General features: G+C 34.1%; 2 protein-coding genes across 3 annotated transcripts; one reads left to right on the top strand and one right to left on the bottom strand.

Annotated features, from left to right (window-relative positions):
• Positions 1 to 554: 554 nt before the first annotated feature.
• Positions 555 to 18,732, bottom strand: LOC124459158 (CLIP-associating protein 1-like). 2 transcript variants are annotated; one of them, XM_047008683.1, is made up of 31 exons: positions 18,310 to 18,732; positions 16,550 to 16,628; positions 16,425 to 16,468; positions 16,042 to 16,098; positions 15,601 to 15,692; positions 15,161 to 15,236; positions 14,793 to 14,890; positions 14,146 to 14,216; positions 11,453 to 11,493; positions 10,528 to 10,603; positions 10,385 to 10,452; positions 10,108 to 10,200; positions 9,867 to 9,959; positions 9,735 to 9,784; positions 8,701 to 8,794; positions 8,525 to 8,569; positions 8,291 to 8,361; positions 7,866 to 7,925; positions 7,651 to 7,728; positions 7,347 to 7,391; positions 7,097 to 7,237; positions 4,596 to 4,654; positions 4,248 to 4,481; positions 3,943 to 4,057; positions 3,693 to 3,811; positions 3,173 to 3,225; positions 2,894 to 3,013; positions 2,106 to 2,600; positions 1,957 to 2,041; positions 1,522 to 1,713; positions 555 to 1,436 (listed from the first exon to the last, which is right to left on the bottom strand). In XM_047008683.1, the coding sequence occupies exons 1-31, from the start codon at positions 18,493 to 18,495 to the stop codon at positions 1,399 to 1,401; spliced, it is 3,168 nt and encodes a 1,055-aa protein (XP_046864639.1). In that variant the 5' UTR covers positions 18,496 to 18,732; the 3' UTR covers positions 555 to 1,398. The 2 variants fall into 2 exon arrangements, with proteins under 2 accessions (XP_046864639.1, XP_046864638.1); XM_047008682.1 differs by having other exon boundaries at positions 1,526 to 1,713.
• A 4,529-nt stretch (positions 18,733 to 23,261) lies between these two features.
• Positions 23,262 to 24,344, top strand: LOC124459155 (serine/threonine-protein kinase/endoribonuclease IRE2-like). The gene is made up of 2 exons (XM_047008677.1): positions 23,262 to 23,641; positions 23,719 to 24,344. The coding sequence occupies exons 1-2, from the start codon at positions 23,480 to 23,482 to the stop codon at positions 23,932 to 23,934; spliced, it is 378 nt and encodes a 125-aa protein (XP_046864633.1). The 5' UTR covers positions 23,262 to 23,479; the 3' UTR covers positions 23,935 to 24,344.
• Positions 24,345 to 27,523: the final 3,179 nt, after the last annotated feature.

The following is a 27,523-nucleotide window of genomic DNA, read 5'->3' as shown; positions in this document are numbered from 1 at the left end:
ACAAACAGCCAATTCTCTTGAGCGTTTGGTTTCTTTCGTCTTATTACGCAATATCTCAATGTCTCAATTTCTGTAGTTTGTAGCGCAATCAACCAGCTACACAACCTGCTCGCTGCTTATATACTGTCTGACTGTATGACGTAATGGATTATTTATAAGTTAAGAAATGAAAGATGTTTACTGTGTTTGATGTTTAGATGTTTAGTTAAGATGTTTACCGAGGGGAGCTTTGGGAGAACTCGAGAGTAGATCAGTGCAAGCCCTAGACTGAAGGTCGAGGGTTGCACATGCTCGAGTTCTTTGCATAAGCCAGTGCAAACATGAAAAACATCTTTTGTTTCTTTTATAAAATAACAATGATGCAAAACAGACAAATTTAGAGTAAGCGTTTTAATTTTTCCTCTAAAATTGCAATTTTCCTCTGTATTCATCATAGATTTGCGAATTCTCTTTGACTGATTGATTGTTATGATTGATTTGATTGGTTGAGCTCAGATGTGTTTTGCACAGACTAATGCAGACACAGCTCTAGACCAATCAGCGCACGCGTTTCGTTTTGTTTATTTTATAATATGACATAATTGCTATTTACAATATATGACATAATCAATATAATATATAATGATGTAGTTACTGTGAGTCAACATAACACATGTAAATTGTTACTCTGACGTTATATTAACGTCACAGACTCTCTGTATAGTGTATGAAATTTATGCAGGATAAAACAGAACAACAACGAAACAATGACATGGACTATACAAGTCTATGGAACCGTTAATTAGCAACTCGAGTCACTAACGATTCAATAGAGTCACTAATGAATTCAATAAAATAAAGACTAATTCTACGGAGTAAAACAGTCGACAGTTGTAAAATTTTAAAAAAGCACTACAACGGCAAATCTATACTGATATGTATATAAAATGAATACAACCAACATCGCATTAAACTCAGTATAAATGACAATTTCGACAAAAGGTCGTATCTTAAAATTTATATATCAGCGCACTTTACCCATCATACACTAATTATGCACTAACACCTACAAACATCTAACGTATATTTTATCTTAGTCTCTTCTGATTCCCATGACGGTACTTTAACATAACGTCGATATTAAAAGATTTAATAACAAAAACTATTAAACAAAATCAACATATATCTGAGAATTTTTACGGAAATTTTCAGACTCCGTAAAACCCTCCACAAATGATATGGACAATTTAACAGTCGACAACAAAAGCAACCTTAAACCAAAATTTCAGTAACTTTCAATAAAATGTAGCTATCTTATCTATACTCACGTTTTTATCGTTATCCTTGTGTAGATGTTATATTTCGGATATAACAAGCCCATTGAGTTCATTCAAGCTATAAGGCTGAGCTTTGACCATATCACGGATAACTCGCACTGCAAGAGCTCTGATTGAAGCCTTAATGAAAATTATAATAGCAGAATGCAGACTGGAGACTGCGGTATGATACATCAACATAAAACATCTTCATAAAATAACTAACTTAAATCTGGATCCTTCATTTTATCGATTACAGACATTAAAATGTCCTTAAACTGACTCTCCCACAAACTTGGTGAAGATTCCCTAGCCATTTTCAAAAGGTCCGTCAAGGCATTCCGTTTCACATCGATATTGGTGTCAGAGAGAAGGATCAACAACAGCTGACGAATTGATTCAACATCATCATGAATAGCTATTAAATATATCATGAAATGAAAATTAACTTAAATAAACATTTTCGATGTTCAGTTTCAAGTTTATGTTTTATAATACGAAATTTTGCACAAACACACACCTTAACATGTTAAGTACGTATGATATTAGCATCAGTAATAAAAATAGTAATACGCTTCTAGTTTAGAATCTCAATTTCTTTAAAACAGTCAGTGTTTAGAAGTGAAAACATTACAATGTTATAGTAAAATAAGATTGTAACCTTTATTAAATGTATCAGACGATTCATTCGATAGGGATACTGTCACATTATCTTGTACGGTATCAACACCATTTACACTTGAATCCTGCAAAATTAAATAACTTGACAACTAGCACCAACTTCAATGAACACTTTTATTTACTACTTACGGTCGAAACACGAGATGTTTCATCTTGATAGCGAGAAGCATCGTACTCAGTATTTTTAGAGACAGAGAAGGAGGGACTTGTGGGTAATTTCGGTTCTGAATGTAACACATGACGTGAGCTGTTATTAATTACTGTATCATTTGTATGAATCTCATCACTATGATAACCAGATGACGTAATACTCGGTGAATTTTCCGGGGGGTTTCCACATGCTTTCTTTCCTTCTAAGGATTCAGAGCTTTCATTCGAGCGTAGAGATGTTGCACTATCCTCTCGTTGTAACGGGGAAAGTGCATTGGAAACAACATCTACAGATGCAACCGGATCATCGCCATTGCTCGAATGTCTTGGCGCTGCGAGAGGAATACTACGGTAACCAAGGCGACCAGGAGAGGATGGCGGTTTTGCGTTTGATACATCGGACTTTGAAATGTACGCCCTAGGATCATTGTCAACTTTCTTCAAGTGATTAAGGATAAGTTTTTTGGCGGTCTCCTGCATGTGAAAAAAACCCATTATGAATAAAGGTGTCACTCAAACTTCATAATACAAAGTGTTACTTGTTATTAAGGTTAACTCATTTGTTAGTCTACAAAACTCCAATAGCCCAAGCCCCCCGCACCATTAGCTAGGAGAATGATGCACACCCCTCCTGTCAAACGAGCATTAATCCGCCCCAAGGCAAATGATGTATATCATTTGAAGTAGTAAAAACAGTTATTTTCACCAGACATACAACAAAAGATGTGTAGTATATACAATGAGAGTACAAAGAAAGAAAAACCAACCAGAGTTGTCATAACAGAAGATGATCTATCTGAGTGTACACTAGATGTATCACTGCCTTCATCTTGTTCTTCAGAACATGTTGAATTAAACGAGTAATTTCGCGGTCGTGGACTTTTCGACTGCAAAAGAAAGAATTATACATTTATAATAATAGTAAAAAAAACATGGCGAAGTTTACCAAATTATCAGTTAAATTAATTAAATTTGTTGTTTGATAATTGATCAGGAATATTTTTAACTACAGTTATCCACCTCTCTATGTAAAATGTTATTCTTACCAAAGCATCCCAAACAGCAGCTTCGGTAAAATCCTTCGCATCCAGTCTCCTCACTGTATAAGACGGATACATCATTATGCAAATGTAAAGTAGTTAATCAACCAAGTCAGTAATTTTCTCAATCACCTCCCCTCCCTTCCAACCAAAAAAATTATTAAAAACATGAAATTGAACCAGATGATAAGCAGAGTACTTGAAAAAAAAAGTTAAATTAAGTTACATAGCAATCAAGGTTAATATGTCATCAATAATATATTCGTTAATATTCATCGATTGCTAAGTTACATAGCAATCAAGGTTATTCTGTCCGAGTAAGCAGTTGTGACCTCGGACAGAATAAGGTAAGAACGCATATAGTGACTAGCTACTTTGAAATAATTACGGTCATCAAAATACAATTACAACATTCAATAATTAAAGGCAAAAAACCAAACAATCTTAGAGAACAAACTGTTTTATCAGCGCGAGATACATTCTATAATTTCAACGAACAAAGAACTGTTATGAAAGTAAGTCTTACCATGAGATGGTTTCCTTCCATGTAAGCTACTGCTACTGAAACTACGTAAACCACGATCACGTGTAGGGCTAGGATCACGACTACTGGCACGTGAGTTGCATCGTGATGCAGAACGGGAACTAGAATGAACATAAACAAAGGACTATATATAAACAATACATGCAGCGACATATCTATAGGTATGCTCTAATAAACTATATATAATAATAATTGATTACTGGTAAACATATTTTTGAGGAGTAATGCTCACTTTGGTGTCGGTATTTTTGATCTTAAAGGACTTGCCATAGTAGAATATACGTTTGATCTTTCTTTCGGTGAAAACATAAAATGGAGGCGTGAAGGTGAAGTAGAGCGACTAGCAGCTACAGAAAGATAAACGAAGATCTAATTAAAGTATTCTTTTGCACAACAACTGTATGTGTTGAAAGATATATATTTAATGATCAAAAATGCAGTAAACCACTCCTTGACTTCTAAAATGCTGAGTTGTACAAGCAAACACACGAAACTTAAGAAAAAAGAACCAAAATAGAGAAAATAATTTCGTCATACGTTGTGACATGTATCCTCGATGAACGACTTTCGATGAAGACCGTGATGGTCTAGGTCTAACATCACTTGGTGCATAGTTTGACGGTTTAACTGCATCTTCTGTTCTTGATCTACGACGCATGCGCGCTCGTTCAGCTGCACGAGCATCGACACTACTGACTGATCTAGCAACCATTCGACTGGGAGTTGAAGAGTTATTTTTCTTACCAGGTAACGCTCGACGTCCTGGTGAGGCTGTTGATTTTAGTTATAGAATATAGTCAAAATCACATATACAATAATAAAATACAAACAGTAGAAATGTTTTTGTTTGAAAATTAATTGACTTAGCTAGTACAAGGAGCATACCCTCTCTTGAATTTAATCTTGTCGGTTTATTATTAGTGACTACATCAGTCCTCGTTACTCTACAAGACAAAGAACTGCTGTTACATTAAAAAGAAAAACGTTCTTAATAAAACATATCAATCTTACACAAAATACTAAATCTTTCTCACAATATTTACTATAAATAAGTCATAAGGGAAGTAAATACAGTGCATACAGTACATATCACAAGTTTTTCTACGTGAAAATTTCTTCTCAAATTGGAATTTCAACAGAGTGAAAAGTGTAATTATCCAATACCACGAAGGAAAATCATGTGTGTGTCACTTTACGTCTCATACTTATGACACTCGATACTTAACTACGGAGTCACAAGATACATGGCATTGTGTTTTACGTATTGAAGTTTAGTGCAAGTCTAGTTCCCAAAGCATTGTGTTTTACGTATTGAAGTTTAGTGCAAGTCTAGCTCCCAAAGCATTGAGGTTTACGTATTGAAGTTTAGTGCAAGTCTAGTTCCTAAAGCATTGTGTTTTACGTATTGAAGTTTAGTGCAAGTCTAGTTCCCAAAGCATTGTGTTTTACGTATTGAAGTTTAGTGCAAGTCTAGTTCCCAAAGCATTGTGTTTTACGTATTGAAGTTTAGTGCAAGTCTAGTTCCTAAAGCATTGTGTTTTACGTATTGAAGTTTAGTGCAAGTCTAGTTCCCAAAGCATTGTGTTTTACGTATTGAAGTTTAGTGCAAGTCTAGTTCCCAAAGCATTGTGTTTTACGTATTGAAGTTTAGTGCAAGTCTAGTTCCCAAAGCATTGTGTTTTACGTATTGAAGTTTAGTGCAAGTCTAGTTCCCAAAGCATTGTGTTTTACGTATTGAAGTTTAGTGCAAGTCTAGTTCCCAAAGCATTGAGGTTTACGTATTGAAGTTTAGTGCAAGTCTAGTTCCTAAAGCATTGTGTTTTACGTATTGAAGTTTAGTGCAAGTCTAGTTCCCAAAGCATTGTGTTTTACGTATTGAAGTTTAGTGCAAGTCTAGTTCCTAAAGCATTGAGGTTTACGTATTGAAGTTTAGTGCAAGTCTAGTTCCCAAAGCATTGTGTTTTACGTATTGAAGTTTAGTGCAAGTCTAGTTCCCAAAGCATTGAGTTTTACGTATTGAAGTTTAGTGCAAGTCTAGTTCCCAAAGCATTGTGTTTTACGTATTGAAGTTTAGTGCAAGTCTAGTTCCTAAAGCATTGTGTTTTACGTATTGAAGTTTAGTGCAAGTCTAGTTCCCAAAGCATTGTGTTTTACGTATTGAAGTTTAGTGCAAGTCTAGTTCCCAAAGCATTGTGTTTTACGTATTGAAGTTTAGTGCAAGTCTAGTTCCCAAAGCATTGTGTTTTACGTATTGAAGTTTAGTGCAAGTCTAGTTCCTAAAGCATTGTGTTTTACGTATTGAAGTTTAGTGCAAGTCTAGTTCCCAAAGCATTGTGTTTTACGTATTGAAGTTTAGTGCAAGTCTAGTTCCCAAAGCATTGTGTTTTACGTATTGAAGTTTAGTGCAAGTCTAGTTCCCAAAGCATTGTGTTTTACGTATTGAAGTTTAGTGCAAGTCTAGTTCCCAAAGCATTGTGTTTTACGTATTGAAGTTTAGTGCAAGTCTAGTTCCCAAAGCATTGTGTTTTACGTATTGAAGTTTAGTGCAAGTCTAGTTCCCAAAGCATTGAGTTTTACGTATTGAAGTTTAGTGCAAGTCTAGTTCCCAAAGCATTGTGTTTTACGTATTGAAGTTTAGTGCAAGTCTAGTTCCTAAAGCATTGTGTTTTACGTATTGAAGTTTAGTGCAAGTCTAGTTCCCAAAGCATTGTGTTTTACGTATTGAAGTTTAGTGCAAGTCTAGTTCCCAAAGCATTGAGGTTTACGTATTGAAGTTTAGTGCAAGTCTAGTTCCTAAAGCATTGTGTTTTACGTATTGAAGTTTAGTGCAAGTCTAGTTCCCAAAGCATTGTGTTTTACGTATTGAAGTTTAGTGCAAGTCTAGTTCCCAAAGCATTGAGGTTTACGTATTGAAGTTTAGTGCAAGTCTAGTTCCTAAAGCATTGTGTTTTACGTATTGAAGTTTAGTGCAAGTCTAGTTCCCAAAGCATTGTGTTTTACGTATTGAAGTTTAGTGCAAGTCTAGTTCCCAAAGCATTGTGTTTTACGTATTGAAGTTTAGTGCAAGTCTAGTTCCCAAAGCATTGAGGTTTACGTATTGAAGTTTAGTGCAAGTCTAGTTCCCAAAGCATTGTGTTTTACGTATTGAAGTTTAGTGCAAGTCTAGTTCCTAAAGCATTGAGTTTTACGTATTGAAGTTTAGTGCAAGTCTAGTTCCCAAAGCATTGAGTTTTACGTTTTATGTTTAGTGCAAGTCTAGTTCCCAAAGCATTGAGTTTTACGTTTTATGTTTAGTGCCGGTCTAGTTCCCAAAGCATTGAGTTTTACGTTTTATGTTTAGTGCAAGTCTAGTTAATGGTTCCTGCCAATCAAGGTGAATAACATACCTTGAAGTCGCACTGGTCGGTCGAGTTCTTATTGACCCGCGAGAAGAACTCGTCGATTTTTCAACTGTATGATCAATATCAGAAGACTTTTTGTCAACTTCAAGTAGTTTTTGTTTGCTTCTGTCTAAGTCATTGAACATTCTGAATGATGGAAAAAAGAAGCTTGATGTATGTGGCTGCAACACAAATCATTTCAAACGAAGCAAAATAAAAACAGCAAATAAAAACTATTCAATTTACAATAACATACTTGTCTGCCTTGTCTTTAAATAATTTCGAAAATTGCCAAAACGCCCTTCGGTAAAAAAGAGATTAACTAAATATAAATTTTCACTGATCGCATGAGAAACACGAGCTCGCCAATAGTCGTAACCATGAACAGGTCAAATGGACAATGCAAAAGAATACGTTGAAAATTATAGGCAAAAGTAATTTAAGTAAATAGAAATACTTTATGCTGAAATACAAATTAAAATTTTCTAATACGTCAGTATAAACTCAAAGTTTTAAATAAGTTGAAAAAGTCAATGAAAAAAACTCAATCACATACATACTTTCTTATAATTGCACGGACATCAGAACTTGCGTCACTTAAGCCATTTCGAACAACCTTCTCTAATTCATCAACATGTCTGAGAAGTAAAATAGATGAAAAAAAGATGCTCTATGTAGCATTGTGTGCATATATGATTATGTTTTCTAATTTGGAAAGATTCTCAAGCACAAAGCAGGAAAGAAAGAATATTCTTTCTATGCTCTCTATACTTACGATTTTAGATAATGCAGTTCCCAATATTCCAAAAGTAGCACAACATAATCTGCGCAACGACTAGAAATGCAAAAGCCATAAATAGCATTTATACTAAATGGTTGATACAAGTTACAATATCAAATAAAATGTATATACAAAAATAAAAGTGTTCAATATCAGAGCAGATAGAGCTTTGAAATTATATTTCAATAAAACTTGAAATGATTCACTACACAATGTTTCACGCAAAGTATGAAAAACGTGAAACACTGTATTAGTAAATTATATCATGTGTCTTTAAATATAATTTAAAGTTAATATAAGTTAAATATAAAAGTTATCTAATAAAAGTTATGCTGATTTCTTTCAAAGCAGATTCTAATCTGAGCAAAGTACAGGACCCTACCATTCCAAATTTAGAGCATTTCCCAAAATGTACTTACATTCGGACAGGTGTTGATCTTGACGCCATTCGAGTAGTAATGTGAAGAATAAGTCTGGGATAATGGGTGTTCTACAAAATATAACACTGGCTATATTTCATAATGATAAGTATAATACAAGACAAATAGCATTCGACAAAATAGTTGATAGATTAAAATAAACAGACAGTTTCCTTTTGGTTTCTGGCCCTTTGCGTATACCATATACGTACAAGCAAAAACAATAAAAAATACCTTAATGATTATCTTTGCACATGTATCCCCAGACGAAGCCATTACCTGAATAAAAATACAAACTATGTAGTAGAACAGCTTTTTTTGTAATAAGTATTTGACTCATGTGAAAGGTAAAAATAAAAAAAAACATGCAGGTATATAAGAAAAAGTGAAAGACACAGATGTCTACAAACCTTAGTCGCAGTGTTCGCGTTTAGGTCAATTACCGTTGGAAGAATACAGTCTACGACTGGACCAAATTTATTGCCAAGTTTTGTAGCAAGATAGCTGAAACCAAAGAGCATTATAAATTAACTGCAGCTATACAACTCAACTTAAAGAAATTTTCTTCGTTGGTTCAAGCATTTCATCAGGATATATTTCCCAGGGATGGCATTGAGGGAAATTACTTGAAACACTATCACCAAGAAAGCGATGAAACAAAATACTTCGTGAGTATCTGAAGTTGGAATCCTGTGTAGCCTGAATCCTTGAAATGCCCGAAGCTAACTGTACACCGTAGTCAAAAGAACTTACACATCAAACTGACCTAAGAGGATTATAAAATTCTAACTTCTCCCATCACATGTTAACAGGGCCAAATTTTTGAGCATTTGGTTTTGAATGAATAAGAATAAAGAATTAGCGCATCTATAGATTTTGCATTACGACTTCAGGCCACGAAGGGTTAGTGGCGTTTTTTTGGGGAAGGGGAAGCGGAGGTAAGGACAAAGTATGTTTCGAGGCAACAAAGACCAAATGATACCCAAATTTGTTCTCTTTAGAGTTACGACGTTTTAAAAAATATGATTTGGGAGCGTTACAAGTTCATTAACAGTTTTAAAAAAAAACACGTAAAGTTATAGCTACATCGCAGAAAAACGTTTTGGTGAAAGAGAAAGTAAAAATTTGCTTTTCAACGACTTCATGCAAGCAGGATTTTCAATTTCCAGAATACATAGAAACTTTTGTTGGGTGGTGGTGAGTTTAAGAAAGTTATTGTCAATTTACAATTCATTATTTCTAATTTAAATTGAATTAATGCATTTTAATGGCATGTTGACAACGCGAACATGCTTACGTAGCAGTGAAAATAAATAAAATATTCAGCATCAGAAAATGACTTCAATAAACAGCAAGTGGATTAAAGTTTGAATTATAAAATAGAAACTAGAAGATTGAACTTAAAGTTAGGATACTAAATTAACTGCACATGATATAATCTAACCTCAATGTCACACATGCCTCTCTAGCCACAGCAGATCTCAATGATTTGACCTGACAAAAAATAAAATACGTATATATAATAAGTTCAAGTTTTAAAGCACGTGTTTGAAAGAAAAGAACGAAGAAAACTTACAGCTGCATTAAAAGCACCTTCCAAAGGCTTCAATTGTGTCATAAAGTCAAAATCAAGCGAACCTCCGTCCACCAAACTACGGACTCTTTTTAACTATACGACGGATTCATAAAATTAATATTACTTGACCACGATGGAAAAAATCAAACATTCACACACACGTTTTCATAGCAAAAGAGATATACATATTCTTTAGTATACATATACATAGTAAGCAAAAGTAAATATGGTGAACACTTACTGCTGCAACATGTTCCTCCCAGTCATCTGATGGACTTGATAACGCGTTGGAAATCTTTGTTAACGCATCACTCAACTCTCTGGCCGAACCAATCTGTGAAAATTGATATTTTTTATACATTTTTAGATCAATGATAGACATGAAGTAGCAGCAGACACAGCAAATTGACACCAGTTGTTTTGGACTGATATGTTTTTACAAAGATATATCTTATTTCTTATTTCCCAAGACAGAAGTAATTCAAATCAACTGTAAAGAAATGCAAATGCAAACAAACCTGGACAGTTGGAGTATCCGTGTATGCTCGAAGAAAATCATTTTCATCGACAGCACCCGCAGCAAGTCCTATAAAACGCAAAAGATAAAAGGAACATTTACACAAACGTTTATTGTACTTAAAATAAACATTTTATTAACTACCTGATGTTGAGGATCCTTCGCTTTTTGCTTCATTTCGCAAATTTGATTTCTTCAGTTTAACACTTGCTTCTCGCCTCTATGGAGACGAATGTGCAGAATGAGTGTCAATACACTTTAAAAGGATTAGGCTGTAATGCTTATAAACCTTTGCATTCAGTCAAACCGAGGGGACTATATATTTTACGAAAGAAATCGACAATATCGTCACCATAGGATTCACAAAACACATATTAATGTTTCCCTATTCGTTTTTACTCTTTTCTACAAGTGTGAAAAATTTTGTAATCAAAAAGCGTTTTCCAACCACTCATTTAGCAGGTGTTATGGATATAAGTGTCTGAGTACAACAGATAAGTACAATGTGTTCAACTACATAAATTTTCATTTTTCAAAAACAATAAACTGTTTCAGACACATCAAAAATTTTTCGAGCGACCACATTTCCAGTAAAAATTTTTAAAATTCGTGTAATCGATACTTTAGAATTTCACATAACGCTGTTCAGTGATCACGTACACATTTAAAACATGGACGACTTTTAGTGGTTTGGGAAATGAAATTGCTGTCATTTTAGATTTAATCACTGGATAACCAGATCCACAAGAAAACAAAAGCAAAAGTGATAAACTATCTAAGAAGTCATGTAACAGGTAATGCATTTTAAAATACAAAAAAAATTCAACATGTAAGAAATATTGTCTTAGTTAGTTCATAAAACACCAGGAAAACTTTACTCTTTTGTTCAAAAATGGAATTTTCTATCAGTACGTACATTTAAAGTGAAGAGCAGAAATGTGAAAGCAAATGAAATGAGATCAGTGGAGGGGGGGATTTTTCATGTTTAATTAAGACAATTTTACGTATAAAATACTAAGCTTGCCACAAACGCAAAAACCACTAGAAATTTTCTCTCTGATACAATTACCTTGACGGGTTCTTGTACATCCCCATTCGCTTTTGGTGGACCTAAATAATAAAAATTAATTGTACGTAATGACAAATACTTTAAAGATGCTTTACTTCATAAAAAACAGACTGCTGTTGCGTAAATAGAATACTATATTCTCGCCTAGCCCCAGTGCCCATCAGTGACTAAACAACTAAAAAACAACTAAAAAACAACTAAAAAACAACTTAACAAGCGTGTGTGGTAATGCTAAAGAGATGGAAAAATCGCCACCAGAACAAGTCACTTAAAACAAATTTTGACTAGGCATTGCTATACAAATATTTCTTCCACACATGACATACTTCAAGACTGACATAAAGTCACTAAAGAATGAAATAGTCTTTGACATGTAACATAAAGCATATTGTTTTTTGGTGTGTTTTTTTTTTGTATAAAATATTCACCTATATGATGTAAAACTTTTTACTTGCTTTTTTTATAAAATATTTAGCTATACGATGTAAAACTTTTTACTTGCAACGAGACTAAAAAATACTTTCAGAAGTAAGAAATATTGTAGCACACCACCAATGGTTTGGTTGTGATTCAATGTTTTGGAAATCATGCCGTGACTGCAGTATTTCCTCAGCGATGAACAGCGATTATAGATTTTTACACAGTGACGACTAAAAGAGCCGTGCTGTTATAACGATACCTAGCTATGAGATGAAACATTCTTTAGTTCAGGTAATCAAGTTTCGTCAATTAGCATGACGTCAAAATGCATGTCATTTCACTAGTTTTAACTTTCAGACATCAATAGAATAACTAAGACTATTTCTCCAACTACAATCATTTAGTTCGCTTCTTTACTTGCATTCATGTGCAAACGTCATTAATTGCATTGGGGACAATAATTATGTTGCAAAAAAATTTCAAATGGTTTTGAATAAACAAGAACGCAAACAACAAACAAAGGGTTAGAATGAAAATATAGGAGACAAAGGTCATAACCTGGTATAGTGCTTGCACAATTTCTCGAATACTCAAATGTTACAACGAAATGTGCGCGCAAGATATATGATAAAGCCATCCAAAACAATTTCTGTACAATAGACCCCCTCCCATAACCAGAATATTTCCTGCAGTATCTTGGATGACCTTGTCTGCAAAAGATGGCAACTTGGTAAACACTCCACCGCATTTGCTAAGAACAGAGCGGTGAAAAACACTCATTCTATAATTACATAGAGCAGTGTACTTGCATTATTTCTGCATACGTTGGTCCTGAGCCCGCGCTCTACAACAAATCGACATGCATTTAAATTCGAAATGTAACGTAAATGTAAAATGATCTTACAAAAATATCCTAGAAAAAACATACCCTGCGAACGAAACGTCTCGCACATGTGATTTATATCGTGTAAAAGTTCGTAATATTCTTTAGAAAGCGCTGAAAATGTTTCGTTTTCCATAGGTTTTAAACAAAAAGCAATAGCTACTCTGAAACATCTTGAAACATAAAAACTAATCTAGATCGACTCCACGCAAACATGATAATCAAATATTTACAGTCTTCGTTCACTTTTCGACAACTAAAAAGATATCCTTGTCATAGTACATGAAAAGCCAGTACTTTCTTGACAGACGATAAACAGTATTTACCAGCTGGTCTGCATGGGCAGACGTACACACACCACACAGTAAGAAATTTCCTTCACAAATTGCAACAAAATACTCCATAAAATCCGTACAAGTAACTGCGTAGCTTAATGTTGTCTTTGCAGTCTATCTTCGCAGCATTGTAATAAAAAAGTCGCTATGTTTTTATACGTTTTATGTAATTATTCCATCACTCCATTTAGCACAAGTATATTGCGTGAGTAAACTTTCGTGAAATAAATATGTAATTTAAGTGATTAATTATTAACAAAAATATTAAATATTAAAACTAGAATGAAACAAACTAAACCGAAGTATACGCAAGTATGAAAATTTAAAGTAAAAATAAAATTTAAAGAAACTGTACAGAAAACATAACGCAGAATCAAAGGCAATTTTTGTGATATCGTGAGAAAAAATCCATCGCATGATAAAAATAAAATCCGATGACTAAAATGTATTTTACTACAATTGGAATGAACAACTATAACAAAATTAGTATTTTGTTCAACATTTGTTTATACATACCAACAAGAAAAAGTAACAATTGCCTTAACTTACAATGTTCAGAATTTTTTATTAACAGAAAACACAGTCAAAGTTTAGACACCTACATAGCGTGCAGCAGAATTTCAGAGATGTTACCCACATTTACAACAAATGATTGATTTAAAATATGGTTTGCACAGCTTTCTAAAGAAATATCACAGAGGCAATATATTTATGAGTCTGTTGGTAGCATTGTTGGCAGACTGAAAATTGAATAAAATCATTAACATAACCTCAAAAAATGGAGGTCAAAGGATAGTGGAAAGCTTCAGTGAAAACCATGTGCTAAAAAACTGTTCTTCAATTGACATTAAAAACATTGGTTGTAACTTTATAATTTGATGCGATGATTTGAGAAATGACAGAAATTGTTTACCACACACACTTGCGTGTACATAAATGATGCTTAGGTGCAATGATTGATATTGTTTACCAAACACACACTTGCGTGTACATGTTTAATGCAATGATGGATATAGTTTGCATAAAAATTATCGATCAAATTATACGAATCCTACCGTCCGTAGCCGAAGCAATCATAGTACCAGACTTTAACACTTCATCAAATTTTGAGTTGATCAATGAAAGTCTACCGATAAAAAAATCAGAAAATAAAAATTATACTCCAAATGCACACTGTCTAAATTTCTCCTTAAATATTATAAATCTTCTGCTCGACAATTTCATTGAAAAACCTTTTCCAGCTGACAATTCGGAAAATTAATGAGTAAAACACACTCCAAAAAACATCATCATGCAAACTCAAAATTTGAGTTATTAAGAGACGCGATTTAAAAGCAATATCTCAAATTTATTTCAACGTCATTATCAAGCTAAGTGATTATTTACAATTTATAATTTAGTTTAGACCAATTATGCACCACAAAACGATTGATGCAAAATTTTGTTTCGAAAACAAATTATAGGCGTTGAAATACGATAATTTTCTTTAAGTGCAATATATTCAAATACTCGTCAAAGAACCAATAAGAGGTCGTAAAAAAGACACATGTTAATCAAATTGGGTTTGTGCCTCATCCCGTTTCATAAGAAATTACATAATTAATTTGCAATAAAACTCGTTGTTGATATAGTTTTTGCTTGATTTTGAAATAATACGAGACCTTTATTGACGAATAAATTGAAAATGGTGACAACTGTATACCTTGTAGGTGGAATTCCTCTTTTACTTAAATCAATGCGAACTTTTTCACCAACATGTCGATATATTTCAACAAGAGTACGAATGGCATTATCCCGCACCTTTAGTGAATAGAAAGAGCACATTAACGGTTCATTAAAAAATCATTCAACCGACGCTAATTTTAAAATTCCATTAATGGTTGCATCAAAATCATATGTAAAAAACACAGAAATGTTATAATTTATATGCGACAACATTTTTCTTACGGCGAACAAACAGTCGGCATCAGCAAGAGTAAAAATGTATACAAAAAGTTTTAGATTGGAATGCTAACTACTTTATAATAACATGCTATGAAATATGAGTAGTATGTACAACAATATACGTACCTGACTGTTGGCATCACCCAATAATTTGCATATATGAGGGGTGAACTTTGATATAGACAAATTGGTTACACCAAATCTGATATAAAAATAAAAGATAGAGAAATACATGAAATGTTAACCATTTGTTTTGATAAACATGTTAATACCTTTTTAGTGTTGAATACAGAGACCTTGTAGCAAGACGAAACAAAACAACTACTATATACATATGTGTTCATACAGGTTGCATCAATTTTTCCCATTTAAACTATGTTTCTGTTGATCTACATCTTACTAAACCTTCGCAATCAGCAAAACTGTCCACATACAGTTCACATGCTTAATGCATCACAAAAACTAAGTACAACATCCTTAATGCACATAGCGATGTAAAATCCAAACAACAAGTTTCGATTATGTTACTGTGACATGTGTAAAACAATAAAGACAAACTTTCTTACACATTGATTGAATCCATGAAACATGTCATAACTTCTTCACGAACTTTAAAGCCTTTATGAGAAAATGCTGGTATCAACAAATCTAACACAACCTGAAAAACAGCAAATTTTCAACTACTATGCATATAGAATGAAAGTGCATCCTAAATTTTTAATATTGTCTTTGTTTCACTTTAACATTGTATAATTTTCAACTCTTTGCATTTCTAGCATCAGTTTAGTAATCAAATTATTGGCCATTCACCATAGCAATTGAACTTTTCAACGTAATATTTAAATTAGTCACTATGACAAATTCTTCATTTTCATATAAATTTGTTAAACATGTTGGTAATTTTCAGCAAAAAAAAGCAACGTATCATGATGACTAATAACAGAGTAAATATTAAACTAGTTGAGCCAATTATTTACAATACACACAACAAGAAATGTTTTACGCACCTGAGGGGTGAATGAGTGCATTAGTTCCTGAAGGAATGATCGCGAATTTTCTCGAACCTATATGGTTGAAATTATGTTATGTTATAAATACAGTACAAAGTATACCCCCCAAAAAAGTGACACCATAAATAGAGATTATTTCATTGTTCATAAAAATCTGCTAATCATAATGACTACAATCAAGGAAGTTCAATCATAGGCTATTTGTTTGAATTCATATAAACAAAATATCATTGAATTCCCTTGTGTGTAATCGTATTAATACTTTGTGTAGTGTAATTTTTGTTACACCCTGTATAACTGGTAGTGTTTCTTAAAGACTTTCTTAAAAGTTATCATTAGCCATTCGGTGAAGAAAAGGTATCACATAAGTTATAACATACCACTGCTTTGCTATCACCAAGGCGATCAATGATTATAGGGACAACTATTAACACAAGATAACAAGGACAACAGTAAAGGTATACAAAAAATAGCTTTTATTTGTTATGCACTAATCCATACTTACCTTTATTCAAATTCAATTTTACAGATTTTCCACCTCTTCTAATAAGAATTGTAAATAATTCCAAACCACTAGCACTGATCTAATGGAAGCAGAGAGTTGTAAAAATTCATAAAAACACTATTCTTTGATAATAAATATTTCTATTTTGTTCAAAATTGCATAAAGAAATAATAAAATTAAAGTGTAGTTTGTTTATATGAGCCACGTAGTGATGGTTCCTCTAGTTTGGATTGTATTTCAATTGCTACTTGTTACTATAGCATGACAGATTTTTCTTGGTAAACTTCTGTTACCTTTTATTATCATATGCCCCTCGCAAAACCCTGCCAAGGCTACCTCATTGTGCATGCTCCTCTAAATCTATCCCGTGCCATGTCAGTGAGAATTAAGTTGGTATTACATAATTTTGTCTAATAATCAGGGCTCAAAATAACAGACAAAATGCCTTCTGTCATGATGTATTACGATTTTTGACCAGTCACCAATACTCATAAATTGCTTATTTTTAGGTGTAGACCATTCTGGTTAATGGTGTCCTGAGAGCTGTTCATTCATTATTGACTGAGGTTTTGACAACACAATGGTAGTCACCTTCAGAGTAAAGTGAGAAGTAACTTGCACTTGTAGTCCTTGCTTGATTCTAAAGATGACTATTGCTAAAGTTGTTGAATTGTCAGTTAACACCAACACCAACAGTGCTTGTAAGGACTACACTAACCAGGACGTTTTACATCTACAAACATGCATGTAACGATACTCACAAAACGTTTAAACCATTCAATTCATGCATAAATTGTATCAAAGAACGTTAAAAAATAATTTGAGACAACAAATTATCATTTTTGATGTTTTAATTTCTTGAGATCTTACTATGGATTGCATGCCTATTCCATAGTACTTTTGGGAAAAACATAAAAATGTGGTTGGTCAAAATGATTATCAAGGTAAAAATTTGGTCAGTCTACAAGCATTTTCAGCAGATCATTGCCCTATAACCAGCAATTATTGTGAGCTCTGCCAATAATATATTATAAGTTTATGTCACAATTGATGTGTATCACCGAAAATAGTATAATGAAAAACCACCATATCACAATTTTGCATAAATTTATAATTTATATGAAAAAGGGTAAAACATTCATAAATACAACATATTAGTAAAGTTTGAATGACTCTCTATATTAAAAACAAAAGATGTTTGAAGAAATTTCTGTACCAAGCAATTAATTCCATTTAACACAGCAACTTTCACGGTTTCAAAATTAATTTCATGTGTAAATGGTTCATTTGTACTTCAATGTCTCGTATGGCTTTTGATGGAATGTCATGTAAAATTACACAACCATTTTAAGGTTCCTACGTTGCTATAATAACACATGTAACCGAATTATTTCATTTTGTTTCAAAATCATATAAAACTAAGATGTGAATTATACTATCACATGAGTTGCACAAGTTATTTCTTATTACTGCGATGCTCATTTAAACAAAACTATCAGTGAAGCTACAAGCTACGGTTTAATAAATGATGAAAGTATCAATTCAATAAAACGAAAATGCTTATAAAGCAAACATTCGTTTCAATATAAAATTATAATTATTCCAACAGAGAGCCATACAAAATTAACTATAAATAATGGATTTCTAGAGCTTTCGAGCGAAAAACATTGTTTGTGATAGTGAGTAAAACGTCAGGACAAGAATCAATAACTGCCGCCACATAAAAATTTTAAAATTTATAAATGGTAGAGTTGACAAACCTTATAATTTCCACTGTTTATCCATATTTTAAAGTTGTCGACAAGGCAATCGATCGCATCAGCAGTAAGCGGACTTAGAGGATTACTCAGATACTTCTTCAACTCTTCGCTGGCCATCATTTTCTTGTGTGTATCGTTTTGTTGTACCATTGACAATAGACTATTTAGTTCTGGATAGTCGTCCATTTTCGACAAGGCAAGATCAGAGTTGTATCGTTGAAATTAACCCAATCCTCGAATAAGCGATAAAACCAAATCTTTAAAATTTAAGTAACGCTAAGAAATTAGCCTCCTTTCTCGTTGTGTTGCATGGCACAATTTCTTACAAGATAGGGTGAAGATGAAATATTATGTAAAATAACACATTGTTTCTCGCATAGCCGCCATTTTCTGTCTTCTTACCTCTCGGCTCTCGAGTCTCGATGAATCGTTACGTCACGCGACAAATTTGTTTGTGCCATTTCGTAGCATTCACGAATAAAAATAACAATAGAAGAACATGGGGGGTGTTTCGATAAAATTGCAGCAATGATCATTTACGGTCAGTGGAGAGACGGAGACAAGACCAGACACAGGATTCAGTGGCGGGAACAAGCGAGAAAATACAACAATGTGCTTAAATGACATAATCAGATAACCAAAATATGAATTCTAGTAGTAGTGAAAAATTCGTATGATAGCAATTAAGACTTAAGTCAAAACAAGACCAAAGTTTGAAGAACTAAAATTCACCATAGTATAGTCAGGCATTGCAAATTTTTAACTGCCATGAGTAAAAATCCCATATGAACAAAACTATTATAAATATGAAACCAATTTACACAAGATTGACACTTACTCCTTAAGTTTCTCGCGTTTCTCGTCGTCATTAGGGAGTTTTTACGAGAACGAGTACGAAATTTGACCGTGTAAGGGAATGGAACGAGGAAGTTTGTTGTCGTTGTCGCTTTGTCAAAATTTTGCTTTAGTTGTAAACAACAGAACGAGCCTTTTTATTGTGTAAAACACCGACGTTTGCGAAGCAGCTACGGCTCTATTTGTCAATCATGATATCAAAGAATCGACAATACTGGTTTTGCGAGAATATAGGACTCTTTAGACTGAAAAATCTTCACTATTTTAAGTTTTATGTACGATATATTTGTACTATTTTATTGTTTGTTTACCTTTCACTTTGCGTACGAAATACATGAAAGTTTTGCAGCTCATATTTTCCTCTTTAATGTGCATCTGCGCTTAAAAAGGGTTCTAAATTAAAGCCTGGATGCTCGAAAATAGTACTGTAAACTAATTTCTTACAGAATGAAGAAATATACCTACTTTCTTTGCTTAAAAAGACATCGTAGTCGCGACTACGAATTTTTTACAAAACATCGTACTCATATTGATGACGGCTACGTGTTTCTGTTGTCGCAACAATGTTTTCGCGCCAAAATGACGTAAATCGTACTCGTAGTCGTACTCGTAGGCTCTGCTAAAACTCCCTAGTGTTTTTCTTTTGACGACTTCGTTGTAAAAAATAACGATTTTATCATGCAACGTGCATGACATTGCATATTTAAGTTAAGAATTCCTGTTCTTTAACAAACAAAGCCTTATAAATAAAAAACTACACGGTAGGATTTTTTTAAATATATCCAAAATCTAGAGAGGGAACAAAAAATTATTAATACAATTCACTTTTTACTAAATTGTTTAAAAGTAGTACCAAATTAATTATGCAGTGACGTAACAGTGCTGGTTAATTTTTTGAAAGTTTGTTCTAGTTGCTCATCGCTTTAATTTTTTCCAAATTTAGTGAATCTAGTGAAGTAAATGACTTGTGTTTGGAGTAGTCGTGACCAAGTATTACTTTAATGCAGGACCTTTACGTCACGGTATAATTAGACATGTGCATTATTTATATTGTATTTTTATAGACTTACTAGATAATTACTTTACTTTATTATCTTATAATTAGAAAACGGCTATTATTTACCACAGTATTTTTCTTTCTATCGCATTTTTTTTACGTTGTTGACACGATCAGAATATCGATTAACGATTTCAATTTTTCTGAAAATGTTCCTCTTGCATTCTGAACCTATATGAAGTTACTTTTCTTCGACGATGAATAGAGAATTGAACGTGACTTTTGGCAGATTTTAGTTACTACGCTCTTGCCCGTTTCCGCTTTCTTAACACGTCATCATCATCATCATCACGTCACAATTCCTTCAATACGCCTCTTTCTTCCGAAAGAAGCATTCAAGCTCTTTGTGCGGACCATTTTGAGGTGAAAAGTCGCGACAGTTTCGATGTCTTCTTTTGATGTTGGAATATAATTCCGTGTCCTAGCGCAGTGCGATTCCGTCGATGCATATCATGAAAGATCAATGAACTCTACAACAACTATAATTATGTTGTATTATTAAATGAAGATATGATCTTCGCACTTTGCTGGACAATTTAAGTAATCGCCTCAGGACCTGAAAAAATCAGGTGACTCAACGGGATTCGAACCCATGACCTCTACGGTGCCGGTGCAGTGCTCTGACCACTGAGCTATGAAGTCACACAGTGGTGAGCAGGTCAATATTGTTGGGCTCATGTTTTCTTGTGAAATGAATGTCATATGAATGTTTTATGCAGTGCGGTGTTTGAAGATATGATCTTGACATTTGAATAACTTGAATGATAACCGAAGCCAAAAACTGAAGCCAAAAAAATATTTGTCATCATCAGTCGTCATCACACGTCAGGCTCTATTCTCTCGCGTGTTCATTTTAATTTTTTTAAATCATTTGTTCCTTGGTAATGGTAGAGTTCGGATCTTGACCAGAGCGTAAAAATTACGAAATCTTTGGAATGAAAAGGTTCACGGAAAGTGAATCAAAGTGATAAATCGAGAAGCAAGGTGAGGTGAACTTGATCGATCTGCTCTTACGCTGCGGTTTTTCTTTAAAACATATCAAAGTCTTTGGTTTGAACCCGGGAGTATCGTTACATGTTTGTAAATGTAGATCGTCCAGGTTGGTATAATCCTGAGAAGGACTGTTTTTGTTGTTGTTGATTGACGTTTCGACAACCTTAGCGGTAGTCATCTTCAGAGTCAAAAAAATGACATGCAAAGTCTATAAGGATATTCGATTTTTGATATCGAGATGACAACCATTTAGTATTTCAAGCACTATCAAAATCGACTAAAAATACAATCGCTCTGTAAAAAGCAAAAATGCGAGTTATAGATTTTCTTCGGAAATAAGATCAAACACTGTCTGACACCGTTTGAAAATTTACCTTCCGACGAAAGAAAAATTTATGCTTGAATATTTTCTCGTCATATTTTCTATTGTATTGTCTTTTTAGTCAATTTTCAGTTGGCTTTTCCTCGTTACAAGTTGTAAGTTACAACGAGCTCACTGTAGTAAAGTTTCAGCTGTAAAAAATAACCTTTTGCGAGGAGTTGGCCTCGTGTGTTGTTTGTCGTGATGTTGTTTATATGTTTAAGCTTTCGCAATTTGTATTCAAATTTATATTGGCCGTGTGTGTTTGGCACTCAGGGGAATGATACTGACGTACAAACCGCGTGAATATTCGACTTTGAAGGACTGGAACTGACGTACAAACCGCGCAAGAGACTAGGACTTTGGCTTCAACTTTTTATCTATAAAATGTATTGTCGTTATCATTCCATATATATATATATATATATATGGAGTTCACTACACGTGCCTAGTGGAAAACAGGCTTCCCCCCCCCTCCAGATTTGATTTTGCTGCGCAGTCCCTGTTTTACCGCGTGGAAACGTGTTAAAGCAAAATAAAAGCTGGACTAATCATATAGAATTAAGTCGATAGTCAACATCCATATTCTAATATGACAAACTATTTCAAAAATTCATAAACTGGAGACAAAAACATAAATATGCATAATCCTGCCTTGACTTAGTTCCCCAGTAATCTCATTACTCCCGACGAGTTTTAGTTTTCTTTTATTAAAGGCTATTACTACATTTATAAAGTTTTAATGTGCCTTGCGAGTTAAGACGTAACGTTATGCTTCCTATATACTCTTTCTTATATTATCTTTGTATAGGAGGTCTCTTTTAAAAGCACTTCTCTGGGCTTTGATATTTACCATTCGAATGCAAAATAAATTAAGGTGTAGCTCATCGTATTGGTAATAGAGGGCTCTGTTATAAACATTTCTTGCTCTGTTATTAGCATTTTTATTGGTGATGAAAAACATTTGCACGAATGCTCGGATTGGTATAAAGCGAAGTTCATTTTAATGACAATAAACATTTCATATGTCTCAAGACTTCACTTTTTACTCTGAAGCAATCTTCTGGAATTGAAAGACCCTGCCTACTCATGCCTGCATGGTGGATGAGACAGCGCCTAAAATTGACCTGAAAATGGATTTTACTATTTTTTTAGGGATCGCGAGCGAAATGAACGTGATCGTGGTGGTGAATATCGTGACCGTTCAAGGCGTGATCGTGAACGAGATCGTGGCCGTGATAGAGATTGCGATAGACATGATCGTCGCCGAGAAAGGGATCGTGAGGTTCGGGATCGTGATGGTCGAGACCGTGAAGGTCGGGACCGAGACAGGTAAGTAAAGCGGATTTTGTTAGTGTAGTCGATGCAAATAGACCAACTTTAGCAATTGGTATAAAATAGACTTTTTAATACTTTTTTGCTAGCTTCAGATCATTAAACGACGTAGTAACGTAATTGAATTCAGTTGCTGTTCGCAAAGTAATGATGTAAACAAAAACGCGCATATAAACCAAAAACACGTTATAAACCAAAACGCACGCAAAGTAACGATAAAATAAAAACAATAAAGCTTACTCCGAACAAAAAGTTCATTTTTAACTCAATATTTGGGAAGGACACAAGACAATTTTTTATTTGAATAGTTATACTTTGAATTTGTTACAGGTTCATCGTCAAGACTATATTTACAAGAGAACCGACGCTCTACTGATATGAATGTTACATCATTCCAACGGAAGTAGAGTTTTGTCAAGTCTTCTACTTTGAATGATCTTCAAAAAGTTCTCCCCAAGATTCTCAGACAAATTTTACAAGGATTAGCTGCTCTTCATAGCGGCGAATGTCCTATACTTCATAGGGATTTGAAGCCTTCCAATATTCTCCGTGACTCAAACAGCAATTTTATGTTAGCTGACTTTGGCATTTGTCGAATATTGGAAGATGGCGTCAAAACATTTAGAAACCTTGCTAACGTGGGAACTAAGTACTGGATTGCTCCAGAATCATATAATGAAGACGAAGAGTCAGTTGATGAAGCACGTTACAAAACAGAGTCTGATTTATATGTAGGTGTAGAAATGATACCATTTTGAAATTATATACAAAATTCACTTTTGTGACATATTGTTCTCTACCATTTTAGAATGCGGGAATGGTGGCCTATTATGTTGCAACAGGAGGGAAACATCCTTTTGGAACTACAGGGGTTAGATTGCACAATATGCTGAATGGAAACCCTGTTGGCTTGATGGAAATCGAAGATGAAGCACTGAAAGATCTTCTGTTGTGGATGTTAAATCTACAACCAGAAGACAGGCCATCAGCCAATGAGGCATTGAAACACCCTTATCTTCTGTAAGATGACGAGAAATTTGACTTATTATGTAAAGTTGGAAACCAACAGCGGATTAAAAGAAACAATCCCAAGTCAATTGCCGTTCAACAATTGAATAGCGAATTCTCAGTTTGAAAAAGTCAAATGGATGTTGATGTGTATAATTATTTTAGAACGAGCGTGAGGAATGGAACGATTCTTGATTATGGATCTTCTTGGACAGAATGCTTAAGACTTATTCTAGATGTTGGCCAACATTGGTACGATCGAACACAGCCAAGACCTCAACCAGAACCATTTTATAAGATGGGCGATCACAAGAGCTATTTTCTCAAAACATTTCCCAATCTCCCTGTTCGGGTGCACGCAGCTGTCAGGTCAGATAATGAATTGAAAACAATCTAAAACTCAAGAACATTTTTAATTTTATTCTTTCATAGATTTAAAGTGAAAAAGCTTTTTGACACCTTGCTTAAGATCGTCGTCCCAAGGGTGTTTCCTTACAGTAGGCTCGACTGTAGTTACAAACTGGAGATGAGCTCACCTAAACAATACAAGATTTTTTGATGGGTTTCTTGCTCATGTTATTGAACACTTCCAGACAGCCTTCCACGACCTTCCTCAATTGAAAGAGATCAGCAACCTCCACGTACGGTTTACTGTCATTCTTTGGGTCAGAAAAATTACAACAGATCAAGCTTCGCAGGTTGTCTTCGGTTATAATTTCGGCACTAACGTCCAGGTGTTGAAACACACGGTTGAAATCGACTTTGAGACTCATGAACTCAATGAGCCACGAACGATCTGCATCATCCACGAGCCGATCATAGTAAACGCGGAAGACCTGAAAGAAAATTAACACGTGAACATCACGTGGGCTGCATGGAAATCAACACGGCAAACAAACGAAGGTCTTTACAGAAGAGAAATTGAAAACAAAAGAAGGGGCACACGTGAACATCGCACGAAGTGTATTGATATTAACAGGGCAAAAAGGCAACGACTCTTCTCGAAGGGATATTGAGGAAAGAGATGCAAAAAGAACCACCGAAAAAGGAATAAAAATAACTCGTAATTATTAATAATAACAAAATTCGATTTAAAATTCCTCGTTATATAATCTTATTCCTCGAGTCGATTTTGCAATTTTTTATTCAATGCTGCAGCCTGAACAAAAAGCTTTGTCAACGAGGACACAAAAGTATGTTTATACGTAGAGCACGAGACGACTTTTCAGCATTTAAATCAGTAAGACCCAACGGACTCTAAATGTTCCCTAACTCTCATACGTACTTTTGGAGTGCGACAAAGAAATCGCGCTTCTTAAAATCAACAGCAAACTAATTTCTTCGTCAGAATTTCGCTAAATTTTTGTGCAAAGCAAGCACTCAATGAAGTGAAAGTATCGTTTTTAAATCGTTGATCAAGAGGGTTCGGATCACTTTAACAATCCGCCTACAAAAACGTACAGATTATATTCATGCATCTCTATCTAAGGAAATTTCACAGTTCTAAATGAAATAATAAGGCAAAGAAGTTCGCAAAGACGAATGTTTTTAAGCAGCATTTCTAATCCGTGGGTAAGTCATAAAATAAAATCGGCAATAAAAAAAACCTGACTTATGCCTGTTTTCCACTAGCTACGTATCGTAAGGTATCGTAGCAAAACGTAACTTGGCGCATGCGTGCTTGCGTCTATTGACCATCAAATTTATAAGTACGCATGCGTCATGTTACGTTTTGCTACGATACGTTACAATACGTAGCAAGTGGAAAACAGGCTTTAGTGACTTAAATGTTTCATAAGCGTAGCAAGGCCGCAAGTAGAACTCCTGGTATGTAAAGTTTTGAGCACAATCATCAATCATTTTTAAAGAAAATGTTTTTACAATGATTAAACACAGAAAAGTTTGCATAGCACGACCAGATTTACAGGTGACCGCACCAATGTAATGTTTCAATGTTTCGTCGTAAGTTCCTAACAGAGAAAAGCAATTATGAATTTCAAAAAACCCAAATCATTCAAAATACATACTTCTTGCATTTCTTTTTCTTTCATCACAACGTTTCCTTGAAGTTGGTGTTTCTGTGACTCCAATATACATGTACATGTACGTTTATATTAAAGGACGTTGGCAACGAAAATTTTTTTTCATGCGTTTATCATAAATTGCTATGGAATACTTAATTTCGTGTTTTCGTGTCTCTTTTGGATTTTGCTGTTGAGAAAATTTAAATACACGAATTTGAGACATCGGCACATCACTTCTGTCACATCGTGTTTTACTTTAAGATGTTTTTCACGAGATTTCAATTTCAAAAAATTCGAATAACAATAAATTGTGAAATTGTGTAACGATGAAAAACAACAATTCACAAGAAACTAAAAAATAGAAGCAATACACGCATAAACATATTATGTCTCTAAAGATATACACGCCGTGTTACACTGGGAATCAACTTAAGGGAATACACGCATAAACATATTATGTCTCTAAAGATATACACACCGTGTTACACTGGGAATGCCCTTAAGGGAATACACGCATAAACATATTATGTCTCTAAAGATATACACGCCGTGTTACACTGGGAATCACCTTAAGGGAATACACGCATAAACATATTATGTATCTAAAGATATACACGCCGTGTTACACTGGGAATTTTTACAAAATAAAATACAATAAACAAACTAGGCGAGTTTGATTATGCTTTACGATGATCTGTTTTTTTCGTCGTGTTGAAACCATTTACTTTTCAAACACTTACATTTACGGTTCAAACCATTTACTTTATTACGATATATTTTTTTTCACAACATACGTCCGTACCTTACTAGCATCTAACTCAGTGTTTACACCAAGCAGTTTGGATGAAAAGGTCGACATCTTCAATTTTAAAGTTTTCACTTCATTTTGCGATAGTTCCAGCTTAAACTTAAACTCTTCTCTTTCACGATCAATTAAATCTTTTTCCGACAACACCCTCTCGATTTCGCCTCTTAACTCTTCCTCAACTTCTGTCTTTTCATTCAGTCGATTTTGCCATTTTTTACTCAATGCTGCAGCCTGAAGAAAAAGCTTTGTCAACGAGGACACAAAAGTATATTTATACGTAGAACACGAGACGACTTTTCAGCATTTAAATCAGTAAGACCCAACGGACTCTAAATGTTCCCTAACTCTCATACGTACTTTTGGAGTGCGACAAAGAAATCAACAGCAAACTAATTTCTTCGTCAGAATTTCGCTAATTTTTTTGCAAAGCAAGCACTCAATGAAGTGAAAGTATCGTTTTTAAATCGTTGATCCAGAGGGTTCAGATCACTTTGAATTAAATTTATTGAAAAACAGACACGGAAAAGTTTAACAATCCGCCTACAAAAACGTACAGATTATATTCACGCATATCTATCTAAGGAAATTTCACAGTTCTAAATGAAATGCTAAGGCAAAGAAGTTCGCAAAGACGAATGTTTTTAGGCAGCATTTCTAATCCATGGGTAAGTCATAAAATCAAATCGGCAATAAAAACACCTGACTTATGCCTGTTTTCCACTAGCTACGTATCGTAAGGTATCGTAGCAAAACGTAACATGGCGCATGCGTGC

This window comes from Xenia sp. Carnegie-2017, unplaced genomic scaffold, assembly GCF_021976095.1.
Source record: "Xenia sp. Carnegie-2017 unplaced genomic scaffold, XeniaSp_v1 HiC_scaffold_69, whole genome shotgun sequence".
NCBI classification, from domain to species: domain Eukaryota; kingdom Metazoa; phylum Cnidaria; class Anthozoa; order Malacalcyonacea; family Xeniidae; genus Xenia; species Xenia sp. Carnegie-2017.
Note: the sequence above shows the minus strand (reverse complement) of the source record. Positions and strands in the feature narration are given on the sequence as shown.